The sequence below is a fragment of the Hydra vulgaris genome, chromosome 01 (genome assembly GCF_038396675.1).
Source record: "Hydra vulgaris chromosome 01, alternate assembly HydraT2T_AEP".
Taxonomy (NCBI): domain Eukaryota; kingdom Metazoa; phylum Cnidaria; class Hydrozoa; order Anthoathecata; family Hydridae; genus Hydra; species Hydra vulgaris.
The window spans coordinates 32,625,184-32,652,583 of record NC_088920.1 but is presented as its reverse complement, the minus strand read 5'-3'; the positions used below and the strand labels follow the sequence as shown (position 1 = coordinate 32,652,583).

At 26.3% G+C, this 27,400-nt stretch overlaps 1 protein-coding gene across 2 annotated transcripts; it reads left to right on the top strand.

Moving 5' to 3' along the window:
- Window positions 1–656: 656 nt before the first annotated feature.
- Window positions 657–26,938, top strand: LOC100206033 (transcription factor Dp-1). 2 transcript variants are annotated; one of them, XM_065787926.1, is made up of 15 exons: window positions 657–741; window positions 940–1,012; window positions 6,875–6,939; window positions 7,167–7,269; window positions 7,744–7,904; window positions 12,318–12,409; window positions 15,180–15,239; window positions 15,310–15,427; window positions 16,002–16,070; window positions 17,971–18,114; window positions 20,945–21,013; window positions 21,119–21,267; window positions 21,894–22,060; window positions 22,503–22,551; window positions 26,146–26,938. In XM_065787926.1, the coding sequence occupies exons 2-15, from the start codon at window positions 973–975 to the stop codon at window positions 26,360–26,362; spliced, it is 1,503 nt and encodes a 500-aa protein (XP_065643998.1). In that variant the 5' UTR covers window positions 657–741; window positions 940–972; the 3' UTR covers window positions 26,363–26,938. The 2 variants fall into 2 exon arrangements, with proteins under 2 accessions (XP_065643998.1, XP_065643997.1); XM_065787925.1 differs by lacking the exon at window positions 657–741 and having other exon boundaries at window positions 852–1,012.
- Window positions 26,939–27,400: the final 462 nt, after the last annotated feature.

The window sequence follows — 27,400 nt, the reverse complement described above, 5'->3', positions numbered from 1 at the left end:
ACAATTTGGAAAAAAATGTTTTTTTTTATAAAATATACTATTACATTATTGTATATGTTATAAGAAAAATAAATGTAACAGTGTTTTAAACAAGCAGCTCTTGTTTAATGCAACATTTTTTCCACCTATTTATTTCTCTCAGCTTTACCCTAGTATTATAGAAGTAGTGGGGTTAAAAATCATTGACATGGTTTTTAAGACTAGTATCAAATAAAAAACTGTTGAAATTCATTTATTTATATAAATTTTATGTACTCTTCTTTTTACATCAATCTAATTCTTTTACTTTTGTGTAAGATACAAAATTCTTGTATTTTAAATTTATTAATCTAAATTTCTGCAATGAAATTTGGTCCGCAACATATTTAGTAATAATTTAGTTTCTATCAATTTAAGTCGTATTGAAACGTAAACTGTAAGCGCGAAATGGAGCTACAATTTTCTGATAGGCTAAAATTTAAGATTTATATACTAGAGAGAAAGAGGATGTATCGAAACACAACTCAGCATGCTATTTATAAAAATAGCAATTAATTATTGAATCACTGTTAAATAGAAATAGCGTTGAACCGACTGCGTTTCCCGCCTATGTTGTGATGGGATTTCCCCGAGTAAAAATTTCACAAATGTGCTTCATTACGCATGTGTGACACGAACTATTTACGGTGCAACCAATAGAAATTTGGCTTCTTTGATCGCCGCGAAGCTGATTTATGGCTTTGGTGAACACAAAAAATAACAGTAAAAAAAAACTTATAAAAAATTCTAAATGAGCTACTATTCCAAAACAATTACCATATTTTAATTTGAATATAAAATTAGTCTTTGGTTTAGCTTTTACAATAACAAATATAACATCAAATTGCTTTTTTTACTATAGAGAGGTATTTTTTATAACTGGGGTATAAGTTTTTTGAAAGATTGTTTATTATCGGTTAGGCTTAAGAAGAAGTTAAGCGCGCTCTAATTTTTATGGCTAGTCTTGGAGCTGCATCTCTCACTGGTCACGAAGGTAAACTTTTTTAATAATTATTTGATCAAGCTTGTAAAATGTCGAGATGGTTAAAAAAAACAACAACAAAAAGCAAAGCTAAAATTTGCTAATTAAAGTTGATTTTTCGTAGAGAAAAACTATGTGTGACATTTTATTTTTAAATCTACTAAAATTAAATTTCAGTTGGTTTGAAAAATAGTTTTCAGTTGTTTTTACCTAAACTTTTTGTCACAAAGACAACAAGACAAACATTGTATAAATAAACATATCATTACATAGTAAGAGAAAATTAAAAAATTAAAAGTTGTAAAGGTTAATATGATTTTATATATATAAAGGATTCTTAATTTAGTGTGTCTATTTAAAATGTTTCTTAAATTTATTATAAAATTTTTATAAAAACCAAGTTGTATATAAACCTAGCATTTATAGCATTTCATCAGAAGGCTAAGGGTAAAAATGGAAAAGAGAAAAGAAAAGATTAAAACGCATTATGCTTTTTAGAGTTTACTTCTTGATTCAATCATAGAGGATAAAATGAGTCATTCACCAATTTTCTATGCATTGGTGCCCAAGTTATTTGATACTGTTAAAAATCAGTTCTAACTTTTGATTCTATAGGAGAGAGTATTTAGTTTTTGATAATTTTATGTTTTAAATGTCATTCTTGTGCATTAATAAATAATGCCTTTGTATCAAAGTTGGATCTTGTATTATATTTACATAAATTTTTTAAAAATTGACTGTAAATGTTAAAAAGAATGATTTTTGGAATTGTTTATGAGACAATGGAGTACTATTCTACAGTTTTAGGCCCCTCCCACAAATACTGTATCAAGTTATCCCTTATAGAAAACGATCGCTTTAATTGTTTCATTTTTAGTATCAACTTGTTTTTTCAATACTTTTATTTAATCAAGTAAAGAGCCCATGGATTGTAGTTTTAAAAATAATTTTACATACCAATAGACACTTTGAATAAGATACATTAAAATTTATAAAACTAATAAATTACTTTCTCATGAAAAAACACTAATTTTGACCCCACTCAGGTCTAATGATGTCAAATGATATATATTTTTTTCAAAACATAGCTCTAGTAGTAATTGTTTTGCCATATGAAATTGGTTGTCACAACTCTTAAGATGCCTACACACTTATAATGTTTTATAGTGCCCCACTCTCCCCTATGCTAGACTTTAATAACAATCATCTTATACATAAAATATTGCATTTCATTTAAAAGGTTTTTAACTATAAATTTTATCTTAAATATTTTTTTTTGTTTTGCTATTAAGTATTTTGTTTCTTTTTGAAGGTGAAAATCTTTTTTTCTAGTTTATATTGTTTATTACATTTTAAACCTGAAAATCCAGAATGTTCTTTATGACCTCTTTTTTTTTTTTACTTCTAAAGTATTTACCAGGATAAAGTGTGGATTGGTACTAGTTAAATAAGAAAGCATTGGTATATACATGCATTAAAAAAAAAACATAACACAAAATATATTCATGAATTAAAGGTCATACTTCTATACTATATTATTTAAACAAAATATGTTTCAAAAAACTAAAAGATTTATAATAGAGTATAAAGTATGTTTTATAAGTACATAAGAACAAGAAATATGCTAAAGTACTAAATAAATAATCCTAGGATAATAAAAAATATATCAGAGATTAATAAAAAGCATAGTAGTCATGCACAAATGTAGTCCCAAAAAGGTCTAGTTTAGAAAATCACAAAATCACTCTTATTCTTGGTCTTTGGTGTTTATGGCTCTAAAGATATTATGAGACTTAAAGACTATGTTGAGAAAAACATTTTTTTTATGGGTCTTCCAGACCTTAAACTATGAAGAAATACAGAAGATGTATGTATTTATTTCTAAATGCACAAACCAGAAAATATTAAGCAGCAGCCAAGTACATATTAAATAGAGTAGAAAGCATTAAAAAGTGTTTTGTAGAACAATTTTGTAAAACTATGACAGTAATGTTGCCTAGACCACAACCAGTAGAAATGTTTAATTGAGATATGACTTTAGCGGCAGAAGCTGGAGTGATTTGAATGTCTAACTTGTTTAATTAGAATAGAAAGAAGAGAATGGCCATAAGATTCAAGAGTCGAATTAGAAGAAAAGTTCTATGCAAATAGTTCTCCCTTATCCTTGGGAGAGGTAATAAGATCAGTACCATAAATGAGAGATGGAATGTTTGACCTACCTTTATTAATGAGGTTGTTGAAGATTTTTCAAAAGTCTCTAGAGCCTACCTTCTGAGATTCGAGATCTAGTGAACTGAGAATAATGGAGCTTAGCATCAGAAACCACCTTTTAACATCAATTTCTTGCAATAATAAATACCTTGTTCTCTAGAGTGTTATTCTTTTAAAAAAGATGAAAAAATGATTATGATTAGATATAGCAGCTGCACAAGAAGGTAAAATACAGTAGAATGAGGCTTGACTTGGAACTGACAAGAAGGAATAAAAGTTTCCATTCCTTCAGTGGAGAGAAAAAAAAAAAAGACTTCAGCCTAAGATCTGTCAAGATGAAAATTATGAAAAGAATCCCAGTCAGCTTTAGGGTAGTAGTAAGTAGTGCAATGATAGGGTAAGTCCGAACAAGAAGTACGAGAGAAAAGATTTATAGAGGTCATTATATGGTCAGAACCCAGGGATCTTTTTCCAGATATTTCCGAAATTCTGGATGTTTTTCTCAACTTTTAGTTTTTTTTTATATCCAAAACATTTTCCATACATACAAGTGTAGGTGCATATTTTTGTAATATATTTCTTTTTTAAACTTTTTCACTCATCACTCATACAAAACTAAGAAAAGTTTGAAAAAAAAAATTAGAAACAACTCAGCTAAAAGCAAAGTTAGGAGGAAAATACATTCCAAATATCTTACTTAAACAATTTTCCAGATTTTTAAAATATGGTCTGGGTGATCTATGCAGAACCACCTAAGGAAAAAAAAGAAGGAACTGAACTCAAGCTAGGGTCAGAGACAAGATACAAATCAAGAAGTGAAGGTAAATGATTAGGGTTTTATGGAAAACAAGTCACAAGAGTAAGAGATTGAGTAATCTGAGTAAGAGATTGAGAAATGCAGAAGTTATAGCTTTTGTTTATAAGTTATAGTGCCAGCAGAGTCAGTAGTGATAGATGATGACAGCAAGTATTTTTTAGTTTAATTAATTGATTATCAAAGTTTATTTTATTATTAAATTGGTGTATAGAAGGTATGATCACCTTATTTCAAGTTGAAAGTTAAATTAAAACTCATGCATGCCATAAAATAAAGTAAAAATTAAAAAAATTAATTTAAATTACTAATCACTTGCTTCTGAGGGCTGTATGTATGTATATATATATATATATATATATATATATATATATATATATATATATATATATATATATATATATATATATATATATATTAGTGATGTGCCGGGTACCTGGTAATTTTACTGTTTTACCGGGGACCCAGAATTGGCCATTTTGTTACAGTATCTGGCATCGGGTATCTTAAAAGAAATTTTTAATAAACATAAACCTTAAGTGCTGTAAATATTTATTTTAGTTGTACTTTAAATTGTGTCGAAATATCATTATTAGGATTACTTTTAGCTTAAACTTTAACTATAAACTTTATAAATATTTAACTATAAACTTCTTTATATAAGTCTAAGAGTGTTATTAAGTCGATAACCATGAAGTCCTATTTACTCAACATGTCTCACTTAAATTATTTTTGAAAATATATTTTTGCAAAGAAACCAGAATATATAGCAAAAAAAAAAAATTGATTTATATAGATATAAAATCAATAATGTAAAATGAAATAATTAGAGAATACGAAAGTAAAGAAAGGGAAAAAAAGTATTTGAGTAGCTTCTTTTATGTGAGAGAACTTTTTCACGAGAGAGTTTTTAGTAATTAAATTTTGAATGAATGAGTTTGATATTTGATTTAATTAAGTTGTGTAAATTGCTTTTAAATACAGTTTTTGTTTACAATAACTAAAGGTTTACAATAACTAAACAATTACTAAATACTTTAAAGTAAACAATTGTTTACAATAAACATCAGTGACGGATCCAGGAATTTTCGGTGAGTAGGGGGGGGGAGTATGTTGAAATATTTTTTTATTTTGCATTACCTTTGCGTAATCCAAATAAAAAAAGGTCTTCCATTTCTAAGTTATTTAGGACTTTCAGATTCTGTGGGTGGGGTGGGGGGACTGGATGTATACTACCACCCCCTCTCCCCTGGGTCCATCACTGATAAACATGTAAGACTTTTTATATATTTAATGTAAACAATCGTTTAAAGATTTATTCAAAGATAATAATATATTTACTATATAAATATATATCTTTTATTTTTCATAAAATAACTTTTAATTTAAAAAAAGTTATGTTATGAAAAATAAATATAACTTTTTTAACTTTAAGTCTTTTATTTTTCATAACATAACTTTTGATTAATTAGCGCATATTAGCGATTATTTAGCGATAAACTACAAAAAAAAGTATATATTATATATAATACCACAATTATAAAACAAAAATTTGTTACCCGGAACAGTATTTTCAAAGTTGATAGAATTTTAATTTAAAAGCTCTTTATGTTTTTGGCATTAACAACATCATACCGCAAGTAATTTTAAATATTAATAACCCTGAGGGAGTAAGAATATTTATGTACATCGAGTTTACACTTTAGTTTGTGTAATTTGAATTTGCTACCTTAAGTGTAAATGAACAGATCATCTCAGAAACAACTAAGGTCATTTTTAGAAAAAATGACTTGATGAAGCACAGAATCATGTTATATGAGAGTATATACATACATGCATGTCATATACATACATGTATATACATATATTCAGATCTCTTAGTCAACATTTTATTAAGTCGTTGACTGATAGTCTGAATGTGAATTTTTAAAGAAACATGTTTCTACCCTCAGATAATACGACATTGTGCTTGACTCATTTTTGTCTAAAAATGACTTAAGATGTTTCTGAAATGACCCATCCAAATATAGTTGTTTATTAAAAAGAAACTTGTATTAGAGCTTTGTGATAAGACTACTATTTTATATTTATATTTTTTGGTTTTGTAGCAATATTTAAACGCCAAAGTATATATATATATATATATATATATATATATATATATATATATATATATATATATATATATATATATATATATATATATATACTTTGGCGTTTTCCAACTTTTTTAAATAGTCTCTGTGTCAGGTACCAGGACTCGGACCCGGTATTTTCTTTCGAGTACTCGGAATTGGAGGCTCTACATTAAGTGGTTCTGGCCCATCTCTAATATATATATATATATATATATATATATATATATATATATATATATATATATATATATATATATATATATATATATATATATATATATATAGTATTTATATATGTATATATATATATAGTATTTATATATGTATATATATATAGTATTTATATATGTATATATATATAGTATTTATATATGTATATATATATAGTATTTATATATGTATATATATATAGTATTTATATATGTATATATATATAGTATTTATATATGTATATATAACTTAAATTGCTTGTTTAGATAAGCACTCTGACATCACACTGAGGGTTTTTTAGTGACTGAGGGTTTGGGATGGTATATATGATGATATATATATATATATATATATATATATATATCTATATATATATATATACACACACACACACACACACACACACACACACACACACACACACACACACACACACACACACACATATATATATATACACATATATATATATATATATATATATTGTATTTTTTATTTTAGTTTGCTCTCAAGTAAAAGTTGAATCGGATATTCAAGCTTCAGATGCCACTCCACAATTTATAAAAGTAAAACATTACATTAGACATTGTTACTAAGTATTACGGTATTTCTTTTTTCAGCGATCTGTGTATGCAATCATAGAAATTAGTTAATTATTTTACTATGGTATTTGTTTAGTATTTGATAAAATTAATTTTGTCTTTACATTAGGTAATGATAGTAATTTGGTTTTTGTTTTAAAGTTAAGTTATTTTGCGTGTGCGTGTTTTAACAAAATTGATGTGTTTTTTAGCCAGTATCATTATCTGCTACCAGAAGTTTATCTGAAGGAACAACAATAGCTGCTTTAGTGTCAAATCTTTCTACTTTAGTAGGAAATTCTTCTTCAAATAGAGGTATATTTCAAAGATGAAATTTTGTGCATTACATGTTATAAAAAGACAAATAACATTTGATAGTTTAAATCATATCAAATGTTTTGGTGATTTTTTGAAACTGCTATTAGCATTTTTCATCATTTTGTAGAATTATTGTAGGATTCCAGCAGCAAATGCTACTATTTATAAATACCATTATAATATTAAAAATACCATTATTTATATGTGATTGGCTATATGATTGTACATAATGCTAATGGCAGATCTTTTTATATTCACTTCTGCACTCCTGCAACTTGAACTTGAACAAGGCCAGTTAAAAGAAAAATATATTTTTTAAACTTTTAGGATTTTGCATTGAAAAAGGAAAGAGTGGCAAATTATTTACTATAAAATTTCTACTGATAGAAAAAAAAATCTTTCACTTTTTGAAAAGATAATGTATAATCTATGTAGCAAAAATAATTTTTTTTTTTTTGCTTATGATTTTAGGTGCTGTAACAAGCTTTATTACATCCCGGCCTTCAATTAACATTTCTTCTGCATCAAATGTTGCTCATATTACCAAACCATTAGTGGTTACTAAACCTTTGGTTGTTTCGCAAAATTCTCAACCAATGTTACTACCGAAGCCAAGTATCCAACAAAAACAGGTTACATGGTTTTTTATTTACTTTGTTCTGGCTTTTTGTTCTTTGGCTTATAAATTATGTTTATATTTAATTTTTTTGTATATTTTGTTCTGGTTTATAGAGTAACACAAGTGTTGGCACAATTTTTAATTACAGACAAGATTTTAAATATAAATAATCAGTAAAAACTGGTATTGCTGCATTGACATGTTTTCACAATCACTATTGTAAATATGCAGTTCGCACAAGCTTAATGCATAATTAATTGATTTTTAATTGTTGCATAATTAATCTATTCATAGATTTTTAATGCAATTCCCCCAAACAGCTCAACCAAGGTGTAAATATTGCTTGTGATCTGTATAAACTTAGCAGGTTTGAAACCTGCTAGTTTCATAACCTTCTGAAAATAAATTCTGAAAAAAATTGCAGTCTCTTTCAGTGTTGTAATTAAGGCAATAGATGTTTCAGCAGACAAGATGTACTTACTACGTTTGTTAAATATTGAATTTTTTCTATTCATTGATTAATATAAAATGTCAAATAAATTTGGCTTTTTATCATTTGAAATGGAAGCAAGTTCTATTGTTTGTTTCAGACATGTTCTTTAAATGAGATATACCCCACCAAATGTTAATCAGCTTTTTAAATCTACCAGCTGCATCTATGTTTGTAAAATAAAATACAATTGTGGTAGTCTCCTGAAAAATAAAAAAATGAAAAATAAAAGGAGATAGTCTCCTGAAAAATATTTAAAGCTAAAAGAAAACTTTGGTGTTTTTGAAATACTATGTTTAGTAAAGTTTGGTAATTTAAAACCTTTTTTTTAGGTTGTAATAAATTCAATTAAATTTATCATTTTTTGCACAAATCTTTTCTTTAAACTCAAGGAAGTCAAAGCATGGAAATATAAACTGTTTTAAATTTTATAAATTGTTTTTTTCTAATTAATAAAAACTATTGTATAAATTATATACCATAAAATATTTTTCATATATGTTCCATAAAAGTAAAAATATGTATATCTTGTTCACCAAACTTACTATATAGAATTTTCACTAGACAACAGCTTTGGATATTGTTGTCCTGTGGAAGCTGTTTCTTTGAGTAGCTTGCTTATTTACAGTATTTTATCTACAGTAAAAGCAAAATAGTATTGACATCCACCTTACATTGTGCAAACTATCTGGTCTAGTAAATCCATAGAACACCATATTTTTGCTTATTACTTAGATATGGCAATGTTAATTGAACATGTTCTTTAAAATACTCTTGAAATTATGACTCATTTATTCTTGGTAAAGATTGATAAAGATTCTTGAATATCAAAGACTGTGAAACTTGATATCAAGGTCTTCAATAGTTAATTAAGTCAGATCTTCAAAGTTTTTTTATAAAACGAAACTTTTTATAGCTCACTAGTTTATTATATATTTATATAATTTTGGTGATTTTTTTATAGCTTATAATACTTGTGTGAGTTAAGTTTTAAATAAGAAATAATAATAAAATATTTTACTTAATGTACATAAATTGTATTGTTATAAATTAAATACCGATTTTGTATTACCTATAGATTGATATTGGAAATTTTTAAAACCTCCATCTTCAAACTGTTCCATGAGTTAACATCTCCTAAATGAAAGAAAATATAAGAAAATATTATTTCTATTGATCCTGAGCTAGCAGGGTATGTTTGAAGTTTCAAAACAAATTTGCAAAAATTCTTCAGGCAATTTTTTTTGAACTGATTTCTCTAATTTATGATTGACCACAAATTACTGCATAATATTGGTAATATATTTTGATCACTCAACATTCTTGTAGGAAACGCATCATAATCCTTTAGTTTAAGCAAAATCTACCCAGCTACAAAATTAGGATAATGATTGTAAAGCCATTCTTCTGCTTCATCTTCATTTTTAATTGTCAGGCTTTTACCTATGGAAAAAAAAAATCTGGTTAGTATCAAATTCAATTTTTTTGATTTTAAATTTTAAACTTAATTTTACCTAAAAAGCGAGAATTGGTTATTTATGCACGGTAGTGGATCAGCATCATAACATCAATTACATCTCTTCTTGATAACTATGTAGTAATGACTTAGTTCATGGTTGTTTAGAAGTGAGAGCCACAACTCAACACACTCTAATAAGTGACAGCTGTCACTTTGCATCTAGAAAATATTTTGTTTTTTATTTATTTAATGAATTTAAATTAATTTAATGAAATGAATTTATTGAATGAATTTAATGAAAATAATGATTTTATTTATTTTTTTATGCCTTATCTATTATTATTCTTATTTTGTAATAAAAACTTTAGTTAAAAAACTTGAAATACTTATTCTAAAACAACACCAAATATTTTAAGTTGGGTTTGGAGACTGTTAGCTTTTATAAATATTGCTCGATTTTCAATAATTTTTCTGATTTTGATAGGTATGATTATCTAAAATCATTTTGGTAGCTAAAGCATGAGCCCTCCTTTCTCACGAAACTTAAAAGAGAAATTTAATAGTTAATCTTAAACTTATATATATTTTTTATACTTGAAGTTGATATACCACAAATACAACATAATATTTACATGTGTCTGATGCATATTGCAAAAAAATTTTCCACTTTAACCATGTGTTTGATGACACCTGGGTGTATTACTTCCTTTTTTAAAAGATTCAAATAAAGTTGTTTTTAGATTTGTTTCTTTGATTAAATCCCTCATCTTTTCATTTTATTTTATCTGTTACAACAGCGAATACTTCTTTATATCTTTCCTTAAGATCTTTATTGGCATTACACATGGCACAGTGGCTAGTGTTATGGCTCATAGGTCAGAGGTTTGATGCCTGCTTTAGCTCAAAAAGCAACATTGCTAAGGAAGTGTGAAGTGTACTTCCTAGTTAAATGCTCATCCACGGTGCTCTGTGAAAAGACAATAAGGACATCTGGAAGCACCTTAAAGTGATCCCCAAGTGCCAAGACAAGTTGTGTTCATTTAATAAATAATCCTTAAAAAATAAGTTTCATGTTAATTAAACTTTCCCAAACAAATTATTTATCAAGATATTAACAAAAAACTTCATAACTTTTTTTTCTTTTTTCTTGAAGATAAGTTTGGGTTCTTTGATTTTTTTTTTTTTTTTTCTTATAGATTTAGTTAGAAATAATGAACATAAATTCACAGTAATAAAAACTAAATATTTTAATGACATAAAACAAATTAGAAAAATGTTATTGTAAAATTAGAGAGTTAATTTAGGTTTTAATTCATTTTAAGTATTTTTTAATTCATAACGTTTTCAAAATATTTAGGTTTCAATTCATTTTAAATATTTTTTAATTCATTTTCATATTTTGAAAATATTATTTTTATTACATTTGAAGCAGTTTACCTTTTTCTTAGATATTTTGTTCAAAATTTTTAGCTGCATTATTTTAACCATTCAAACAAAAGATTGATATTAATAATTTTTGCACAAAAAAACATTTTATAGTAATTTTTATTCAGAAAGCTGAAATGTTGAAAGTAAAGTTATTTTAGCCATTATATTCTATTTAATGTGCAAATTTCTAGGAGCTTTCTAGCAATTAGTTTATATAGACATGATTTTTGGTCTGCGTGTTTTTTAGTAACTGAGTGGCAATGGCTTATCAATGGATATTTTACCTTATATTTATTTATATATTATATATTATAATTATTTATAGAATAATTATCTATAAATAATTATGCTAATTTATCATGAAAATTTATGAAAAGTCATGGAATTTCATTTTCAAATTTGAGTGGCCAACCTGTTAAAAAAATGCTTTTGTAGATTGGAGTAAAGTTAGAAAGAACTAGTTTGAACTTTAAGACTGTCCTAATAATAAATACCCTACATTTTTTTATTGGTGAAATAAAAAATGTTTTGATGCCATAGTTATCTTAACTGCAAAGGTTAAAAGAATATTTTAATGCTTTGGAAGAAATTCCTGAAATAATGTTATTATTGTCTTATCTTACTAGGTGAATAATTTTTTCTCTTGTCCAAATCTCACTTGTCTGAATAATTTGTTTGTTCTCTTGCCCAGATCTCTCTTGCCTATGAAATAATTATAAAATAACTACAAAAAAAATTTGAAAGAGTTTAAAAAAAGTAATTATAAAATTATACCAATGAAATAGTTTATAAAAATTTTTTGTTTTAACTGGATATTTTTTATATTCCAAGTTTGTTTTTATAGTTTTACCATATATTGTATTGTTATTTTTGGTTTGTTTTTAGCAATATTTTTACTTTTTTGTTTTTAGCAATATTTTTACTTTTGGTGTAAAAGTTAAGATTTTATCTTATTAACTTTTACACCAAATTTATTAAAATTTATAACAAAGTACCTTAGTGTTGATATATATATTTTTTTTATTTCAAAAAACAACTTTGTTTATTAGAATGTTCAAAGTACACCTCCAAAGTTTGCATTTCCTCCAAATCCCTCAGTTTTGTCTCCACATCCTGTGATTCCAAGCTATTCGTGGCCAGGGTAATTTTATTTATTGAGTTATATTGTCATAAAGATGTGTTCTATATTGTTTTAATCGTTGATCTCTAATGTTCTAAATGCGTTCTGTATTGTGTCATCATTATTATCTATTATTTTTAAGTTATATAAAAGTTAAAGTTAGGCAATTTCATTGCCTAACTTTAACTTTTTTTTGGACCTTATTATTCAATGTTGACTATTTTTAACCACATCTTTTATAGCTTGTTTAGATGAGCATTTGCTCACTATTTTTGCTTATCTTTTTAGCATACCGCGTTTTTAGAAAAAGAAGAAAAAAATGAAGAATAGTGAAAGAAAAGATTGCTGCCCCATGCCAAACTCTCAGTTGATGTAGCAGCACTCTGCTGCGAGCCAGGCTATTTGTCAGTTGATGTATGTACCCCTGGCAGCAGGCTATTTCAGTGTGATGTCAGAGTGCTCATCTAAGCAAGCAATTTAAGTTTTATATATATATATATACACACAGTTATGGCCATTGAAATCCGACCACTGCTGAATATAAAGAAAAAGAGTCTATGCATGCGAATAATCAATTTATTTTCTTCCCTGACATCAATGATTAGTTAATTAGCTTTTAGCCAATCACATTAGCGTTTATTTTATTGCACTGTAAAATTTATTAAGCTATATATCTCATTGTAGGGTATGGATTATCATTTAACTGTCACAATTTAATTATGACTACGAAGGAAGGTCTTCGTGCTAATATTAAACTTTTATGGGAGGATGGTGCAAGTGAGCGTCAGATATCAGCAAAATTGCAAATGCCAAAATCTACTGTTCATGATATTATACAACTAATCAAAGACACGGGATCCACTGCGCCCAGAAAATATCCAGCACACAAAACAGGGCAGATCTACCTAATGACGTTACAGTCAGCACTCGAACAATTAGAAGACGTTTATTGAAAGATGCAGGTCTACGTTCTCGTCGTCCAGCCCTCAAACCGCGACTGTCTTTAAAGAACATCCGTGATAGGATTGCATTTTGTAGAGCTCACAGACACTGGTCAATAACCAAATGGCGCCAGGTAATGTTTAGCGACGAGACACAAATAAAGCAATTCGCTCCGCATAAGTCATTAGTTCGTCGCCCACCTAATCAGCGTTTTAATGCAAGGTATACCGTACCAGCTGTCAAGCAATGTCCTTCAGTTATGGTGTGGGGCACAATAGCTTCATCTGGTCGATGTGGTATTTATTTAATGCAGAAGGGACAGACTGTTAACTCCCAACAATATCTAAAAATCCTTCAAGAAAAGGTTCCAAATTTGATGGAAATTCGTCGTTGCAAAATATTCCAGCATGATGGTGCACCGTGTCACCAATCTCATCTTGTAAAATCTTGGTTAGAGGATCACAACGTTCAGGTTCTGGGTCCTTGGCCGGGATCATCCCCAGACTTGAACCCAATCGAAAATTGCTGGGTCAAGTTAAAGTCAACAGTATCCAGAACTAATCCTACATCACTGGACGATCTAGCGCACAAAATTCGTCAAGCTTGGATTACTGAAATAACGCCAGAATATTGTCAGGCTCTCGTGGATTCAATGCCAGATCGCATTAATGCAGTCTTAAAAGCACATGGTGGTGCCACTAAATATTAAAAACATTGAATATGTACGATATGTTACATTATAATCATTAATTGTTACTGTTATTCTTTTATTGCTATAATACAATTGTTTATTACTACATTAAACTAGTTTTAAGTAAAATGATACTGGTGGTCGGATTTCAATGGCCATAACTGTATATATATATATAGGATCGTAAGAACAAAAATTATATGGGGGGGGGGCAGTACTACCCTGAAATAGTTTCAAGAACCTTTTTTTTTTTTATAAGTCATTTTTTCAGTCAATTTTTTAAAAATTGTATATTTGAAAAATTGTTGGGGGAGTGGGCAAATGCCCCTGCTGCCCACCTGGTTGCTATGGGCCTGATATATATATATATATATATATATATATATATATATATATATATATATATATATATAGCCCTCAGAATTAGGGTCGGCATTCAGCAATGCCAACCTAACTCCTGACCTCAAAGTGTTAGAGGTCGGCAAAAAATTGCTGACCTCATTTCAATTTCAATTTGTATTGTGTTTTTTTTTTACCAACCTGATGCTGACCTCTATGTGTGTATAGAGGTCAGTGTGTGCGTGTATAAATATAAATATATATATACACACACACACACACACACACGTGGTATTAGCCGCCAGGAATATATTTATTTACGTTGTTTTCCGGATATTAGGAGTTTGTGATATTTGAAATATTTATTTTTGTTGTTCTATAAAATATTGGGAATTTTTATTGATATTGTTCTATTACTTCACAAAAAGAAAAGTCATTGAGGTTTGATAATTCTTAACCCATTGGGATACACAATGCCATTAGGCTGGCTAACCCCCTGGTGTATTTATATATATACATACATACATACATACACACATACATACATACAACCCTCGGAATTAGGGTCGGCATTCAGCAATGCTGACCTAATTGCTGACCTAAAAGTGTTTGAGATTGGCAAAAAATTGCCGACCTCGATTCTATGTTCTATGGTAAGACCTTTTTATCAAATTTTCTTTTGCTGGTCTGATGTTGACCTCTAGCAGATTGAGGTCGGCAAATTATTGCCTATTGATTTAGTCATTGTTTTTTAATGTTCTTTCAATGTCTTATATATTGTTTTGTTTATTGTTTTTTTAATTTAATCATTATTTTTAGAATGTCACCTTCTCAAAATAAAAAAAGACCGAATGATGAAGCAGATGACCAATTTGAAAGGTTATATTTTATATTGCTTTGTGTTAATTTGACAAATTTTTTTTAACATTCATGCTGTATATTTATTTAGTAAGCGACGTCGTATACCAAATCGTTGTGGAGTGGAAAAAGGTGGTAAAGGTCTACGACATTTTTCAATGAAAGTATGTGAAAAGGTGCAGAAGAAAGGAATTACATCTTATAATGAAGTATGTTTATTTAAATTGTCTTGAAAATATTTGTCAAAAGTTTTTATTTTAAAATAAAATGATAAGATTTTTTTTAAATTTAAAAAAATAAACCTACTTCGATTCAGATTCCTAATGTAATTTGGAAAAATACATATAACTTGTGTTCATAAAGTTGTATTTATGATGTAACATGATTGAATAATGCATATTATGTGTGTTCATACCAACATGGTAAACTGTTTTGCATTTAATAAGTTTGAAAACTCAAACTTTAAAACTTTCAAAATAAAATACAACTCCATCAGTTTTTTTTAATTCTTGTGATCTCAATGACCTTTGAATTCTGTCATTGTAATTTTTCTTAAAAACTGACAAGTATTTTTATTTTGAATTTGAATTTTATTTGAGTTTTATTTTTATTTTGGATTTGAATTTTTTTTTTAATTTTAACTTTATTATTCGGTTTAAAATTTTTAAATAACCAAAAGTTATTTATGTTATTTATAAAAGTTATTATATTTATGTTATTAATCATTTTAAATGTTTTTTTTTTTTTTTGTGATGATGTGCAATAAGATAAATTATTTTATAGGTTGCAGATGAGTTGGTTCAAGAGTTCAGTGAACAATCGTCACGTAATCTTCTTTCAAACATTGATCAGGTATAATAGATTGTTTTGTTTAAAGTTGTTAAAATCAACAGATATTTGAAGATTTTTATATTTTGCAGAGTTCATAATTAAATAAACATAAGTTTTTTATTTCATAATTTGAAATAAACAGTATTTAAATGTTTTTTTTTTTTATTATTATTAATTTTTTTTAATATTTTCTTTTTAACAGGCTTTTTTAAAGAATTGCCTTTTTTCAATAATTAACCATATGTGAATATATGTACATTAAATAAGAGTTAAACAAAAAAATACAGTAAAAGCTTCTCTTAGAGGATGTTTGTTGTATATTGTACTAAAAATAGAAATTACGTATATTTGTTTTTACATAAATATTAACTGACATCTGTAAAAGTATGGATAAAGTTCAGCTTTAACTTGATTGATCAACAAATTTCTAATGTCTAATTGCATAGTAAGCCTCTACATTTGTATTTCTAGCATCAAATAATGTAAACAGTTACAACATGTATAAAGTACATAATTACAAATGATCTAAAATTTTAAACCTAGTTACAGAGAAAGAACATCACACATCTAGAATTAATAATATAAATAAGCAACACCAAAAAAAATAAAGATATGAATTGAAGTTAAACTTTCTCCTTCGTTTTAAAGACATTTCAGTGCTAGAAATAGTTTAAAGATTGCTTGAAATAACTGGAAATAGTTTAAAGGTTGGAAATAGTTTAAAGGTTGCCGATCAACACTGACGGGCTGAAATGAAAAATATTAAGAAGTAGACAATCAATTTTTTTTTTTTTTTAATTGTAATTTTTAACTAAATTTTGTAATCGTAACACTTTACTTTGCGCAATATTCTATAGGACCATATTGTTACACAATATGGCCAAAAAAAATACACAAAAAATACTCATTTAAAAAAAAATTAATATTTAAGAATAATCTTTTAATAAAATACAATATTTTTATGTTTTGTATTTAACTCCTAATAAATCTTTTTGCTTCTCCGTGCAGCTGTTTTAGCATATTATTTTGAAATGCGCAAACAGATATCAATTCTGGCTGATCAAATTTGATCCGCTATATATATATATATATATATATATATATATATATATATATATATATATATATATATATATATATATATATATATATATATATATATATATATATATATATATATATATATATGTATATGGAGTGTACACTAGATTTTTAGATAATTGAGTTTTGACACTTACAGACATTGTGCCAACTTCAAACTTTTGTATGTTATGTCGAATAAAAATGTTTTACAAAAAATTGCAGTGATTGGAGCTTGGGAACAACAAAAACCCTAACTTTTGAGCTCACCACGCCCTTAATAATGTGGGAGCAATGAGTTTATAAAATATTTTCTTTACTATAATTATCTAAATTTATATTCATCAACAAATATCAAGTTTCGTGCAATAATCTCATAGTGTTCAGTTTTTATGACCCTGCAAAGTTTACAGCCTCCTCAAATTGTTGCATAAAATTTAAAATTTGTTGATGAATATAAGTTTAGATAAAAATAGTTAGCCATTAAAAAACCCATTAAAATTAAAGTTTTGTTTTTATATCTTATACTTTATGTAAATATTTTTTATTTAATTTTTAATTTCATTGACTAAATAAGTTTACATTTATAAAAAGAAAACTATGAAAAACTTTTAAAACTATTTTTTCCAAATACCTGCCCCTCCTTAGATAGATCATTTTTATAAAATTTAATTATTTTTTTTTCTACATCCTAAAACATAAAAAAAATGCTAACTTTTTTAAAACTTAAAATGTAAAATGATTTCTTTTCTAAAAGTTTACTAAAATAAGTTTTATAAATGTGTGATACCTTTAATTGCTTTTATGTTTAATTAACAATTAAAAAAATAATATAATTTAGACGTATGATCAGAAGAATATTCGTCGAAGAGTTTATGATGCGCTCAACGTGTTAATGGCCATGAACATTATTTCTAAAGAAAAGAAAGAAATTAAATGGGTTGGTTTGCCTACCAATTCTGCTCAAGAGTGTAAGCATTTAGAGGTATACATACATTTTTTGTAAAATTTAATCTTAATAAAAATTTTACTAAAAATTTTTGTAAAACTATGTATATAACAAACATATATGTATACATATATATATATATATATTATATATATATATATATTATATATATATATTATATATATATATTTATATATATATATATATATATATATATATATATATTTTTTTTTTTTTTTTTTTTTGTTATTTCACCTCCCCAAGGCCCAGAAGGCCACTACAGATGAGGAGGCTACTTAATTGTGGTTATAACCCTCTCTCAACTCTATAACTCCAAAACACGAACCTTGACGAATATATATATATTATATATATATATTTATATATATATATATATTTATATATATATATATATTTATATATATATATATTTATATATATATATATATATACATATATATATATATATATATATATACATATATATATATATATATATATATATATAAATATATATATATATATATAATATATATATATAATATATATATATAATATATATATATATATATATATAAATATATATATATAATATATATATATATATATAATATATATATATATAATATATATATATATATATATAATATATATATATATATATATAATATATATATATATATATATATGTATGCATATATGTTTGTTATATACATAGTTTTACAAAAATTTCATTTTAAAATGTTAACTTAATGAGAAAATATTACAAAGGTGTTTGTCTAATTACTTTTGGACTCTACTGTATATATGTGTATATATATATATAAATATATATATATATATATATATATATATATATATATATATATATATATATATATATATATATATATATATAGATCTATAGTTTGTTGGCTTTGGGAAGAGCGGAAGGAAAAAAGTGATTCTTACGCCAACACATACGTCACTTTTAATTACTTTTGACTTTCGTCCAACATTTTTGTGTTGGACGAAAGTCAAAACCATTAATTTAATTACAAATTAATTGTTATATAAAAAAACCACAAAAACGCAAATTTAATTGACCAGAATGTTTTTAAAAACATTCTGAATGTTTTTAACAATATAAACAATGTTTTTATTTTTATTTTTTTTAATAAAATGTTTTTATTTTTATTTTTTTTAATAAAATGTTTTTATTTTTATTTTTTTTAATAAAATGTTTTTATTTTTATTTTTTTTACTGTAAATCATGCGCTGAGTGTTGCTACATCGACTATCTTATAGCCTGACACGCAAGGGAGTGCTGCTACATCGACTGACAAATAGCCTGACTCGCAAGGGGGTGCTGCTACATCGACTGACAAATAGCCTGACTCGCAAGGGAGTGCTGCTACATCGACTGACAAATAGCCTGACCCGCAAGGGAGTGCTGCTACATCGACTGAGGGTTTGGTTGGGGCAGGCAGTCTATCATTATTAAAAAAAAAAAATTCCGGTCTTGCATTTTAATTTTTACTTTTTGTCAACAAAATATGGAAAAAACTTTCGGACAACATCTAAGGGTTCTATATATATATATATATATATATGTGTGTGTGTGTGTGTGTGTGTGTGTGTGTGTGTGTGTGTGTGTGTGTGTGTGTATATATATATTTATATATATATATATATATATATATATATATACATATATATAAATGCATACATACATGCATACATACATACATACATACATACATACATACATACATACATACATACATACATACATACATACATACATACATACATACATAGACACATACACACAAACACATACACAATGGATAATATGACTGAAAAAATCTATTCTGCATTAGATAAAGGTGGCAAGGACTATTGCTCTTGACATATCTAAAGTTTTCACATTGCTCTGTTGGAGAAAAAGTTTCTTTATTTGCTTTTACAAGATTTATTTAAAGTTTAATTGTGCTGACGTAGTTTGAGACCATATTTGGTTTTAACATTTATTTTGAATCACATTAACAATATCATGATTGTGTTAAAATTTGTTTTGCTGGGTTAAATTCTGCAGCCTATGTTCTTGTAATTTAGTCAAATTCACCATTTTTAGTTGTTTTTTGTTCGGTGTTTTTTAAGAAATGGTGTGAGTTTAGTTTGTCTATGTTGAATTTTTTTAAATTTTATCAGTATCTTGTTTCAGATGGAGACGTGTGTGTGTTACATATATTATATATATATATATATATATTATATATATATATTATATATATATTATATATATATATATATATATATATATATATATATATATATATATATATATACACACACACACACTCAATTCTCTTTTTATGCGGTTTTTTATTATGCGATTTTGAAATAATGTAGTGAAACAGAAAAATTTTTTTATCAATTAATTTTTTTTAACTCTTAGTGCGTAATTGATAATTTGTTTTATTTTACTATGTACAATTTTCTGATATGATTTCAAATTTAGTTTTCTTATGTTATTTATGTTTTCAATGAAATATTAAGTTTTGTTTATGTTATTTATTTTTTTTATTTTCAATAAAATATGAAAGAAAAAATTTGATGTTATCCAATAATTTAAAAAATTTTCCATGAATTTTCATAATTTTTTTATGCGACTTTGGCTGTGTTTTAAGTCATTATTTAGGTTTTATGCGATTTTTTGAGCGAATAGAATGTATCCACAGTTTTACATATAAATGTATGTCTTTTTTTGTGCGGATTGTCCTGGAACGCATCTACCGCATAAAAAGAGAATTGAGTGTGTGTGTGTATATATATATGTATATATATATATATATATTGTAATTTAAAAAAAATTGTTTTAAAGGACCAAAAACGTGAGCGTATTGAAAGAATCAAACAGAAACAGCAACAGTTAAAAGAATTAATAGTTCAGGTTATTTAATAAAACACATTACTGCAGATTTTTAAAGAATTTAAAATTATTTGTTTCGTTTTCTGTAATATTGTTTTTACTTTAACATTATTTTTATTTATATAGCAAATAGCTTTTAAAAATCTTGTTGAACGAAATAAACGTTTAGAAAAGTTAAATGGTCCACCACAACCTAACGCATGCATTCATTTGCCGTTTATAATTGTAAATACAAGCAAGAAAACTACCATAGACTGCAGTATCTCTAGCGACAAGTAATTAAGTTAAATATTTAAGTTTTTAAATAATGACTTTCTTAATTAGTGCTTTAATTTTAATTTTTTTTTTTTTTTTTTTTTTTTTTTTTAAAATAAAAATATGTTAAGTTATGTTAAGTATTATTTAAAAATATAAATTTCCTATTTATTTGGTTTTTTCGAGTTTATTTATTAAAGTTGTTATCTATACTTCTAACTTCCTTTTTATAAAAAACCTTTTCTGCTCTTGTAAATCTGATACTTCAAAACATATTTAATTTCAGGACATAAGTCTATGAATTTTTTAATCTCAGATTTTAATCCGATTTATAGGGCTTTTATGCATGAATTTGTCATTTAAAAAGTTTTGGTTACGGTCGCATAAATACATAAAAAGTTCAAATTTGAGAAAAATTAGAAAAATGTAAAAGAATTTAAAAATGAAAATTTTAAGAGCAGATTTTATTTTTGAATTTTTTTAAATTGCAATATACTTATATTACTTAAACATGAAAAAATAACAATGTTGCAAATCTAAAGAAAATAACTGAATTTTATGTATAGTTATTTTCTTTAGAATAATTATAATACTGTTAAAAGAGATTATGTAATATATTAATAATAACTTTCAATAATTCATTTAGATCTGAGTACTTATTCAATTTTAATGAAGCCTTCGAAATTCGTGATGATATAGAAGTATTAAAACGAATGGGACTCTCATTTGGTTTAGATAAAGGGGAATGTAGTGAGAAGAATTTAAATACAGCTAAAAGTATGGTTCCAAAAGCTATAGCACCTTATGTTAATCGTAAGTTTATGATTTCTTTAATAAATAGTTTTCCTGCATGCACTTACTAAATTAAACATGAATAATTATAAAAGTGATTTTGTCAGGGAAAAGGGTTAAAAGTTAACATAGGATCTTGTTTACTAGTTTATATCATTGATAACAAAGTAAACAAAGACTTTGTGGCAGTTGTAACTTATATACATCACATCGACTACTTATTTACTGTGATGTAGATGAAACAATACTCAATTATGCATACATTAATATTAAATAACAATAAATGAATTTTCGCATCAATTGTACTTCTAAAAACAAAGATTTGTCTTTATTTTTTAAACAAAGTCTAATGACAGTTTTGCTTTATTTGTGCTTAAAAATTTTTTTAGTAACTTTGTTTTTTGGTGTCCTATGAAAGAGCACAAAAAAGCATTAATAAACTGTTGTTTTTTTTTTAATTTAGAAATGGCAAATGGAAGTTATGGTAACATATCTCTTATTGATAGTTTCCGGTCAGTATATTGTTTAATTAATTTTTTGCAACTATGTTAAACTGTTATTTATGATAAGTTGCCTTGTTTATACAATTAATTAAAGATATGAATTATTTACTTTGATTTCTTGTAATTGATGCTGATAAAAATTACTTGAAGAAAGATGATCTTGAGATTTTAAAACTAGTTTAAAACAATAATTTTAAACTAGTGTTAAATACACCAAGTTTGTACTGTGATAATCTAGAAATCATAAAAAAACATCCCACAAAAAACATTCTTACATTTAATGATTTTTTTAGTTTTAAAAAGTTTAGTTTACATTTCATTATATCTTTAAAATGTCATAAAAAGAAAAAGGTAGTTTGCAAAAAACTTTTTACACTAGTAGTTGGAAAATCCATAATTGCCTAGATATACAGTTGCCATAACTTTGAATTGCATAATTATTTATTTTTTGTTACCTTGCAACAAAATAAAAAAATCTATTGATAGAAAGTCTGCAAGTGGAAAAAAATATTAGATTAGGCTAAAAAATAAAATCATTGGTATAAATCAAGAAAAAGTTAAAGATTAGGACTTGTACAGGATAAGCAAGGCAAAAAGCTCTAAATTGCAATGATGAGCAGGATTCATGAGCAAACAAGTTGAATTGCGATATCCTAGTCAATTAAAAATCAAGTGTAATATTGAAAATAAGGCATCCTGTACTTTTTAACTTTTGTTAAAGTAAGTGATTTTTTTAGCCTTTAGGTCCTTAAATACTATAAGACACAGAATTATTTCTAAATTCTTAATGTTCATTTGATAGGTCAACATGAATGTATAGACTTTTCCCTATAATGTAATGATACAATCAACCTACAAAGAATCTGCGTGCAAGTTTAAATTAAGAAGCATCTGTGTTCAGGGAGCTTGACTTTCCATTTCTTAAATATTTTTGATTTCCAGAATTTGATTAATAGCAAGTTCCCTTTTTATTTTGACTGCAAGTTAATATTTTTTCAAAATTTTCAATAATTTTCAATACATTTTCATCTTGATGTCTGGATAAGAATAAGATAGTTCAATTGTTACTGTGCCAACTAAAATTGGGTAGAAGAATCAAAACCAATTAATTTAAAAGTATTTTTGATGCAATGCAAAGAAACCAGTAAATCATTTCATTTGCAATATTTTCAGCAGGCTTAATCTTTGGTTAAATGATGAATGATTGATCAAAGTGTAGTGATCTTACTTTTTAACTTATGAACTTTATTTGAGCACATTATTAACTGACTCGCTGATATAACCTTATTTTCAGCTCTATATAACTTTCTTTTTGTCTAGCAATATGAAAGAGCTGTTTTTGGTATAGTTTTACCAAAGTTGTTAACAAGGCCGAATATAGCAAACAGGTCTACACTAAAGTCCAAATATAGCAAACAGGTCTACACTAAAGTCCACATGTTGCGAGTTCATGGCTAAGAATTTCGAGGCTGAAGTCAAGGACAAATGTTGATATTTGTCAAGGCTATGTTGCAGGAAAAGATTAAACCTAAGGGCGGAATTTGATGAAGTCGAAATATAATTGGAAATAGGTATATATGAAAAGCTAAAAACAAAAATGTAATATGAAATACATAAAATGGCAGATAAAATTATTTATGAAGCATCAATGAACATTCTGAATTCAAAAAAGAAAGTGAATTTGACCATGTCTAAGAGTTTTATGATTAAGTCAATAACTTAATTTTCGGCCTTAAGGCAAAGACAAGGTGGTCAAGGATTAACAACACTTAATTCTAACCTCCGCCAAATCTCTTAAAAACCCTGAAGTAATTGCAGCAACAGCAGTGTTTTAGAGTTGGTGGTTCAAATGGTATAAAGTCGTATCCTGTTAATGTAATTGTTTATTTTATTGCTTTTATTATTTATATTATGAATTATTTTATTAATATAGTATGATTATTAGGGTTATGACTTTTTTTCAACCCCATGCTCCTGTACTGTAGTTTGGTGGACTTTTACCTAAAAAGCACGAAATGAACTATTATTTGCATATCTTTTGAAAAAAGTTCACCCCGCCATTGAAAAATCGATTTTGACATAAAATTCGATTTTGAAAAATCGATTTTCGCATAAAATCAATTTTTCAATAGCGGGGTGAACTTTTTTCAAAAGATATGCAAATTATAGTTCATTTCGTGCTTTTTAGGTAAAAGTTCACCAAACTACAGTATAGATTTTATGTCAAAATCGATTTTTCAATGGCGGGGTGAACTTTTTTCAAAAGATATGCAAATAATAGTTCATTTCGTGCTTTTTAGGTAAATGTTTATCAAACTACAGTACAGGAGCATGGGGTTGAAAAAAAGTCATAATCCTAATGATTATATTACATTAAAATGCGACAGGAAATAATATAACAACTCTCTTTGAAATGAAAAAATTAAGTTTTTGAACAATTAGTTTTCTATTTTTGCAAATAATAACTTTATTATAACAGATCTTACATTTCAAGCAACAACAAAAAAAATTAATTTTTGCTTTTGAAGATCTTCTTTTTAGTGTTTGTACTAAAGAAAAATGATCCTCAAAAAGTACGATCTCTAATGGTCATTAAATCTTATTAATAAAAAAGCGATTATCACGGACAAGATTTCTCAGATTGCTGGAGCAAATTTCAATAGGAAGTTTTAATGTGATGAAAAGTTTGCTGAAATTTTGAGCACGGAGGTATCACATCAGAAGTAATTAATTTTGAAGTTTAAAAAGTGCTAGAAAAAGCCTTTTTACATTTGGCATAAATTTATACCATTGTTCTAGCATTATTTAAAGTTCATTGCACTACTCCTGTACCACAGTTAAAGCTGTTTATTTTCAAAATCTTTGCCTTATTGAAAAAAGTAATACATCATCTGTATATCACAGATAATCTAATAGATCATCTGTAATACAAACAATCAAAAAATTCTGGTTAGGGATTGTCCGTAAATTACGCAACGTTAAATTTCACTATCAACAAAACAAAAAAGATCAAAAGTTTTCCCTCGCAGAGCCTTAAGTTAAAGAAAAAATCAAAATAGAGCATTAGGTTTAATGAAAGTCGCCGCGTAAAAGAGCATAAGATCTTTTTTATTTTTTAAAAAAATTTAATGTTGCGTAATTTATGAAAGATCCCTAACAATGGAATTCCGAAACGTTCTTGTTTAAAAACAAGTTATGCGGACTTCAATGGAGAACATTGTCATTAAAGGTGAACATTTTGTCAAAGTAAAATTAAAAATTGAAACTTATTAGTTTTTATTACTAAAGTCATATAATTTTAATAAATATAGCTCTTGCTTCATTTGTTTCGTTTTTTTTATTTCTCTATTATCGCGGTACACTCTGGGTTTTATTATTTCTTACTCGTTAACTAATCTTATTATATATGTTATATATATATATATATATATATATATATATATATATATATATATATATATATATATATATGAACCAATGTTATAATTATATTAAGATTTTGATAGTATAACTAAGTTTAACTTTATACTTACAAATTTTCATAAATCAAAACGTTTTAAAATCAACACATAAGGTTTAGTAATATTTTGTTGTATTTTTAAGACCGGGACTTAAATCCCCTTTTGCAACACCTGTAACGAACAGTAAGGAATCTCCTGGTCCATCAACTCGAAAATCGTCACGTAAAAGTACTTCATCTACAGCTTCAGTCAGTAAAAAAACTATTATAAAAACAGAGTACGCATCTTCTCCGTCTGCTACGTCAGAATATGATAGTGATAATGATGGGGATGATGAACATAGTACGCTGATGGAGTAATTAGGTTTTTTAAAATTTACTTTCAAACTTTTAACTCTCTAGAGTTTGTGCGCACCGTTTTTGCTTCAATAAGCTTGTGGACAGTGTTCTTTATTGTAGTAGCGCTTGTCCCGAGTATGTCAGCCTAAACACACGGAAACAGCCAAAATGCAAGAAACACACTGCAGGATGGCATCAACTACGATCTCGATAAACAATCTTTAATAATAAGAAACAAAGATTCTTACCCTTGAACAGTTTTTACCGTTCTCGTATTTTGATTATTAGAACTATACCATATTACCTATATAGAACTATATTATATTAATGCGTATCGGCTACCCGATAAAGATGAAGCACTGATGTTAAGAAGTTTTATAGGTTTTTGTTCAGGGTTTATTGTTATATATTATACACAAATATGTAGCAGTGTTATAAATGATATTCGCCTATATATACCTTATTAGACTTAACTAAGTCGGACAATCGTGACTAAGTTTTAAAGTTGTAATCTTGTAAATGGTCACATTTATTTAACTTGTAAATATAATTACAGATGTTTAATAAAGTGCTATAGAAAATTACACCCAACTAAAAGCTTTGTCCGACTTAATAATAGCAATTTTCTACTTTCAATTGGGTTTAGTGTTATAGTAAAAATGTAAAAAACTTTACATAGGTTTAATAAATTTTATATTAAATAACATGTTTTTATATTTACAGCAAAAAAATTCGAATAGTAGCCAAAAAAAAATGAAAGTCAGATGAAACTTTAACTTTCAGGGAAAATAATTTATGGAAATCTATGTTAAGTAAATAGTAGGGTTGAAAATTTCCGGAAATTTTTATTGCAATAAACTTATAGTTGTCATATAGTTGAAAATTAGTATAAAAGTCAATAGTATAAAATTCTTTGAATATTTCAACAAAAAATTTTAAACAATAAAGACCACACTAGCGAAAAATGCATATCTTAAAGTCAGATTTTTATAGTCAATTTAAGAAGCGCGCATTTTTTAAAAAAAAGCAAGAAAACGCCCAGGTTGTTATGTTACTTTT